This window comes from Notothenia rossii (assembly GCF_949606895.1).
Source record: "Notothenia rossii genome assembly, chromosome: 8".
Classification (NCBI taxonomy): Eukaryota; Metazoa; Chordata; class Actinopteri; order Perciformes; family Nototheniidae; genus Notothenia; species Notothenia rossii.
The window spans coordinates 19,505,062-19,513,093 of NC_136906.1; the positions used below are offsets into that span (position 1 = coordinate 19,505,062).

Below are 8,032 nucleotides of genomic sequence, written 5' to 3' on the forward strand. Positions count from 1 at the left end.
ACAAAAGGTTGAAAATTCTGCAGACACTAAAGACTCACCTTAATGTCAGCTAAAGCCTGCCTGACTGCAGATGCAACTTGATTGAGTTTAACTCAGATGATCCACATCCATTATCAGAATCAACCTTATTGGCCAAGCAAGTTTGCAAATAAAATAATTTCTTTTATATTCTCAATGTTATTCCACAGAAATAGACATAACAGCTAAGAACAAGAACAACGAAGCTGAACGTGGTAAATGTAAACATTGACTATGACATATATAAATAAATTAAGTACTTCTGAGTTTGATTATTCAACGTAGGTTAAATACTCTCAATCACTAAAGAGAAAGAGTACCATCCACATATAATAAAAGCATGTTCCCTCTACTCCTAGTCAACACAACTAGCACCTGATTTGGCAATAAATTGAATCGCATGCACACATTGATCCCAGCCTGACAGAGGTCAGCTCATTGTCAAAAATGTCACAACAGTCAGATACTTTCATCCAAAATGTTCCTTAGTGCCATTAGCTGCGGTGTCCCTGATGGGAATAGGAACTTTCATCTTACAGTCTGAGTGCCCTGCCCAGCTCCAAAACAGGATAGAGTTTAATACTGTTCTTTATCTAAAAATACCAGCCGAAAGGAAATATTGGGGGAGGTACTGGGAGGTGTCAGTGTACTCCTCAATCAGGAAGAAAATAAGTAATAGGGACAATTTTCAGCTAAAAAATAGGTCAAATGACTAACAGTGGCATTTTAAGATGCCTGATCTTGTAAGCCTTGTTCCCAGCTGCCATCATCATTTGAGCAATTTGCTGTGTTTGTTTTCTGTCAAGGAAATGCGCAGTGAATGCGTGCATGGGCAAAACATAATGGATGAGCACATAAAAGGTTCAAAACCCTCCAGTGCTGACAAATCACTGAGGAGAACAACCATCCAACCACCATAGAGATAGACTGGACTGAGAGAGGGAGAGGGAGAGAGGGAGGTAGAGAGGGAGAGGGAGAGGGAGCTTTGTGGTGAAGCCAATGTTTGTCGTCGAACTCCAGCAAATATGAGGATGGGAAGATAATGGCCCACACTGAACAGGATGGCTGAACCTCCGAAATGATCAATTTGTGTCATTTTATGATGCATTCTGACAAAACTAAGCCTGGAGAAGAGAGTGGACAGAAAGGAACAAATGATCGCATCTGTTTTTTCAACCCATTCTTCATACCATCCTGAGGTATTGAGGAAGGATGTTTTTTGAGTGCAGTGTGGCATCTTTTTGAAATCACTGGATCTAACATCTCCATGGAGGAATTACTGGAGACGTCTGCGGTGTACGCGCGCTCCGAGATGCCGTAGTTCTACACGAGCCGTGATAGATTGAGTACTTTTATGGAAATTGCTTGGACATTTCTGAGAGACGTACGGGCAGCAATAATACCACACACATAAGCCAGCGCCGGCGATCTGTGTGTCTCTGCAATAAGTGGCTGATAAAAAGCAATAAACTCTCTAAAATAAATACAGTCATCCGGTTGTGCGCCATGGGCGACGAGGCGTCAAACTTCAGGGGAAGCAGCAGGACCGGTGTCTCATCACTAAAACGCAGGACTGGTGAGGATCACGGCAGAGGGGAGAGTCTACTAAATTAAAACTGATCACCACTGAGAACAATGAGATTAACGATTTTTGAGTTGCCAGATTACCACTGTGACAATTTTTGATGTTATTCAGAAAACACAATTCAGATCTGGGCTGTGCTGGACTTGGTCACTTTGATTTGTTCGAGTGGCAGAGAGGGATATGAAACGCTTTGTTTTGTGCTTGAAATAAACGAATACAGCCATATCATTTAAGAAACAACTTTTAAAGGGGATCTTTCATATTTTTTTTTGCACTATGATGGAACCATCGCCGTGCTCGAAGAAGAGCCTGTCCCTGTCGCTCCCGGTTCCCCGGGAAGGACAGGCGACTCTGAAGCCTCCGCAGCATCTTTGGAGACAACCCCGGACCCCCATCAAAATCAAACACCGGGGGTACTCCGACGCCGACCGCCATCACCACAGGCACATGGAGCGCTCAGACGCCGTGGATACGAGCGACCGACCAGGACTGAAAAAGTCTCGGATGTCTTGGCCGTCCTCTTTCCACGGGACCACAAACACCTCCATCGGAAATTGTGTCGGGAATAAACGGTAGGCGAGAGAAGAGTTTGCATTCCAAACATCCCAATAATAGCCCATGACAGCCCACAAGGCATATGCGTAAACGAGAGGGGAGGAGGGGGTGCATTTTAATGAGTGCGTAATAACGCAGTGTGCCTGAAGGGTTAACTGATATGAAGCGCTTTCTACCGGGAGGCGGGACGCGTGGGTTTTCGGTGCTGATGCGTTATTGCGTCTTTGGATAGACTGTCAGATGGGTATGAAGCGCAAACCGGTCCACCCACTCGAAACGCAGGAGCAGCATCTGTAGAAACCAGGTCCATCTTAAAGAGCGTCCACATGTCAGGTGATAGGTACAGTCGCTTTAATGGCACCAAAGGTCTAGTGGGTGCGATGGAGCGTGATGCACTGACATATTGACATGCAATACAGGCCTTTATGAGCTTGTTTGCAGAGGGAGGTCTGGAGCCCTCTGTTTATGCACTCTGCTGCCCTTTAGCAAGGCACTGAGTTTCAGGTGTGGTAGATGAGGTAGAGATTAGGTTGATGGTGTGAAAAAGATGTGAAAAAGTCATAAAGTGTTACCTGGACTGTCACACAGAAGCTTCTAATGCGCACCAATGGCTGCTCTCAGATGTGACAGTAAGAAAATCACTGCATTAGGGGGAGGACATCAAACACAGCAGAATTATATGATACTTTAACTCCACCAGCTAACAACTCTTCCAGCACTTAAATCAAATTACATTATTTAATCAAGCAGATTAAATTAGAGGCATTTCATCAAGTGAGTCATGGAACGATACATTTTCCTTACACAACAATTGGTTAATTTATCCTCTTACTTAGAATCCATCATGGTTTTCTTTTTATCGTTTGCTTCTCCATATAGAAGTACTCTTCTTAAATAGATTATCGAAATGACAGCCTCTTCAGTGTTGCCAGGGGCTATGGTTGGCACATTTATGTTATCTTTCACATGTTTCTATGGACAGTCATATCCTTGTTTCTGAGAGAGGTTGTCACAAAGAGAAATGTAAGGCTATTAATTCCGGTCGCTCCCTCTTCCGCTCTGTCCTTTGTGTGACCTGAAATCCCCAGATGTTTCTGTAAGTGAAGGAGTTAGTTAACATGTTGGACTGTGTCCGACTCCTTTATTATATCCCTCACCCTGAGAAAGCCCCAATGTGCTCCTACAACATTTAACAGGATGATTTTTAGACCAATAATACATCTCTGAGAAGGTGCTGCATCTCGAAAGGACGGTTGGGTCCTTTTTAAAATAATTTTGTATGCTTTTATTTTCTTTTTCATGCCACAGACGGCCTTCCCAGCAGGCCCTTGGGAAAAGGGCCAACTCCAGCTGACTGGAGGAAGGGCTGATTTGTATTTTAGTCCTCAGGACACGCTCTGAGGCAGTCCAATCTTTAGTGCATTGGGACTGACTCTGCCTGCCCTTCTCCTTCTGTGGGCGGCAAACCATGTGAGGGCAGAGGGAGAGAGAGAGAGTTAGCTAGAGAGTGAGAGAGAGAGAGGTAATTCGATTCAGACAAGCTCACTTCTTAGAGCACACCAAGCTGGCTCCAACTGTGTGTGTGTGTTCATGTGTGTGTGTGAGCCTTAGCACATCCATGAGGTGATGTGTACGGTCTGTGGGTGTTTGTACTACACATTGGTCAGGAAGGAGGGTGCTCAGAGGAACGGAGGCTGGTAGATGAAAGTTTTGTGTCATGAGTAGTGGTGAGATGCCGCATGCACATTGTGTGTGTGTGTGTGTGTGTGTGTGTGTGTGTGTGTGTGTGTGTGTGTGTGTGTGTGTGTGTGTGTGTGTGTTTGTGTGTGTGTGTGTGTGTGTGTGTGTGTGTGTGTGTGTGTGTGTGTAGAGGTATTTATGAGTGGGCTGTGCCCAGGTTAGTGTCTGACCCGTAGCCCGTATGGATTGCAATAACCCTTATTTAATCTGTTTTCATATCAGCGAGAGGCCACAGGGATTTCCGTTGTGTTTATATTATTTTCATTCTTTTCACATAACAGAGGGACTGTATATCCTGCCTCCTTACTTTCGTCCGAATAAAGGATGCTTCGAGCTCAATGCCTCATCTCCTCGCTTGATTTATCAAGCTTTATGAACATCTAGCCGCTCTGTGTTTTTAGCTCAAGGCTACAGTAACTCCAGCCTATGAACAGCAGTGCTATGTACATCTGCTCTCAGTACCACTCTCAATCTCTGGAAATACATTTCACCAATCCCTAAGATATGTTATAGCAGACAGAATCAGGAGTTACCCCCTTAATCCTTCTTAGATTTACAAAGGCCCATATTACTAAACGAGCATTGTCACAAATTGTCCCAAATGGAGGCTGATTACCCTCCTGCTGCGTTTTCTTTAAGGAAAGATGTGAATTCTGGATATAATTCTAACATTTTAAGATTATTTCAAGAAGTTTTTGCGATTTTCATGAAAAATGTTGATCGGTCAAATGTATTTGCTAAGGAACATTAAGTGACTTTGTTGTTGGAGAGTGGAAAAAGTAATTTGTCTTTGATTAGTTTGGTGCTGATCGACCTAGCGGTGACCTTTTTGTCTCGAGCAAGCAGACCGTTCAATCACAGAAAAGTTGGTCAAGACCTCATCTGGAGGTTCAAAAGATCAGTCAGCCAGAGAGATGCTGGTGAAATTGTTTAGGACAAAGTTCATGGAAAAGCAGATTGCAGTGTGTTACTGTAATTGATACCCTCGTTTTTGAAAATGAAGCACTCCTAACAGTCCCCAATGAAGGGTTGGATAGCATACAACGGGGACTCTGGGTGTGGTTTAGCATAATTGTTGGAGGAATCATTGTCTGTGAATGTTTTCACTTGTCTATTTCTGTCTCTGTTGGATCCCACAAAATGGCAGTCTTAGTGGCAATCAGCTCCCCCCTCAAAAATTGCCAGTCTGCCTCCTCTTCCCACCCCCGATGTCTTTTGTTCGACCGACTTGTCACTCCTTTTGTCAGAGGATGTTAATATGAGCGTATCAGTCATCAGGTCCCATGCCTAATACGCTCTGGGGAAGTTACAAAAATGACTGACTGACACCGAACGAGTAACGGCTCTTCCCGTTATTCTGTTGCTATGGTTACTTGTTTTTTTACATTTGTAGAATCTATTTCATTTACCCAAAAAAGGCAAAGCCTACAGGCACTTGATGGGCTTGACTGCATAATTTGTCAGCATCAGATCCCTCTGGATGTGCAATATGACTTGTATGTCTATAAGAGGAGAAGGTGAATATTAATATCCCTCTGCTGTAGATCTGCTGTCTGTCAATAGAGTTTAATAACAGGACAAAGCAGGTTTCCTGTTCAGTCCCCTGAAACAATCTCCAACTAAAGCTTCCCTCTCTCCCTGACCTACCGCTTCATGCATTCTTTACACCTTTTTCCCCCCCAAGCTGGGATTGACTGCTGATTCGTAAGCCGGAGCTGCTCTTATGCCCGCCTGTCTGGCCGGCTCCATTAATAATTTAGTTCATAATGAAGTACATCTTAATTAACACAACAGCTGTATTGTGTTGTTGATCATACAGTTACATTCATACACATTAGGAAAAAAAAAAAGTCTCACGCTGAGAGTATTCAGGATTTATCCCTAAAAATGTGCTTTATTAGCGTTAAGTAATAGACCTCTTATCTCATTTGGAGCCATCTGTTTCAGCTACAGATTGCGCTCTTCTGTGAATACATTGTGCTTTTCTCACTACTCTCGGCACCAATTAGTATCTGGAGACAGTTCATGTCCTAGAATGGTGCTCGCTATCGGTTGGCTCAGGCAGAGCTCAGCCACCTCAGGTAAAATCCCTCCGAGATCTTTTAGCAATGACAGCAAACAGGTTGTTTGCCCGAAGGGATGTGTGCAGCTCTCATCCAAGGTCCCTCTTTGTGTTTGTTCTCATCACTTTTTCTCATTGGACACTTAAAGACTCTCCCTTAGAAATGCAGTCTTCCACTAACCACATTAAACTGTCAGTCAGCTTCGTGAATCAGCTGGAAGCCTTGGCATCTTTATGTTTTAATTGCTTTTCACACTGAATTGTATTGAAGTGGTGATACACTAGTCATTTGTTGTTTTACTTTTGACAAGTGTGGATTGGCAAGGATCCCAGGGAGAAGAAACAAACTCAGCCATGGCATCAAAAATCCAAGTTGCACAACATGTCCACCTGTTACCAACAGATATCTCCTAGTTTGGTGCAACTATAAGTCTGCTTGCTTTTGTCTTAAACAGCACCCAGTCTTTTCTCCTTTTCTCCTCTTACTTTGTCATGCTCATTAAAACAAAATCAAACTCTCCGCCACAGTTTATTTAGCTGCAGTTTCCTATCTCAAGACATCCAGTGATTTCAGGAGGCCTCATGCTGGTCTTTTCTAAAAAAAATTCATCTGGTCTAATAATATTGTTTGAATCAAGCTTTTGTCCGTGAAAATTATAGTCTTTGATTTTTGCATTTCTCTTTTTTTTGATATCCTCTCAGTGCTTCATCTCACCCCAGTGTAAATGAGTTGCATTGATTGCATCTCTATTTCTGTTCTCCGCTTTGTCTCTCTATTGTGTGGCCCATCTCACTGGTTCCCTGAAGCTTCCCAGTTTCTCTCTGATAGATAGCCTTGTTTTTGCTTACAGTGGCATTAAGCACATAGTTTCTCTGTCATGAATCTATCTATCATTTCTTCCCACTCTCCCTCTCTTGTCCACTGAGATCAGCAGCTGCTTGCAGAGTCTCTCCCTCCTTGAAGCCATTTCTGAATCTCAAACCTTCAAATCCCCAGTGGTGGATTGTACTGCCCACCACTGACAGTTTCCAGTGCCTCATCTCTTTCTATATTATGGTCTTTAAAGGTATTTTACAGTGATGTAATCTTCATTCTTTATGCTCCTGAGGTTGCTTGAAATTTCCCAGACTTCAAGGGCAGAGCAGACACCAAAACCTTCATCATGTGGTTAACAATCTGCTGCCATTAACAAGTGAGTTCAAACAGACATGTGCATCAAAGAGCAAACCTATTTGAAGGAAAGACTTTTAACAATTAGGCTGTGGAATGAAAATACATTCTAAATATCATCCTGTGTGAATTCAGAATAAACGTTCCCTTGGATTTATTTTTTTAATGTTGCAAAAAAAGATTTTGGTAGTAATAGTAATTTATTTTCATGCCCATAGGCACTAAGAGGAACTGAAAGGAAAACCCTTTTTAGTGAAATAAAGAAACCCACTTTAAACTAAGGAAAAAGGTCCACTTTGCTGAGACTTGCAAGTATTTAAATGTCAACATGTGCGGCGTATTCAATTTCAAAATAAGTGGTAGTCTTTCACCCCAAGCAAACCGCTGACAGAAACCTCCAACATGATGCTTGTTTTGTGTGCGTTTTCCTAACAAAGCGGATGTGTGAACAAAGCTATTGAGTCCATATTGCTCCTCAGCAGTTCAGGCAGACCACCGTAATTTAAACACAGTCAGTGGTCTCAGCAGCTGTGGCACTGAGTTAAACCACGACCCCGCTGTAATGTGCTTTCGGCTGTCTTCGGCACAGATCAGTCTGAATGACTGAGACTGACAAACCCCTCTGTCATCTGTGTGTCAGGGCAGAAAACACACAAACACAGTGGAACAGAAAGAACACATAGCTTACACCTGTCGATCAGAGCGCAGTGTCAGACTAATGCAAGGCACGTCAGGGGAGCGCACAGAGAGTCTAGTTCAAAACAAAACCTCAAAACAAATCAGAGCAGAAAGGGATGAAGGAGAGCACCTGGAGACTACGTTTGGCACGGACGGACACAGATGAAAAACGTGTGCTTGTTCAAATGCCTGCTGATGCCAACGTCTCATCTGAGGTATCACT

The 8,032-nt window shown here is 43.2% G+C and overlaps 1 protein-coding gene across 1 annotated transcript in view; it reads left to right on the plus strand.

Annotated features, from left to right (window-relative positions):
* The first annotated feature begins 992 nt into the window (after positions 1–992).
* The window catches only part of pde4a (phosphodiesterase 4A, cAMP-specific), a 36,422-nt gene continuing 29,382 nt past the window's right edge, over positions 993–8,032 (plus strand). The window contains exon 1 of the mRNA XM_079643339.1: positions 993–2,175. Coding sequence (XP_079499465.1) covers positions 1,880–2,175 — 296 coding nt within the window. The 5' untranslated portion in view covers positions 993–1,879. The remainder of the gene's footprint in view (positions 2,176–8,032) is intronic.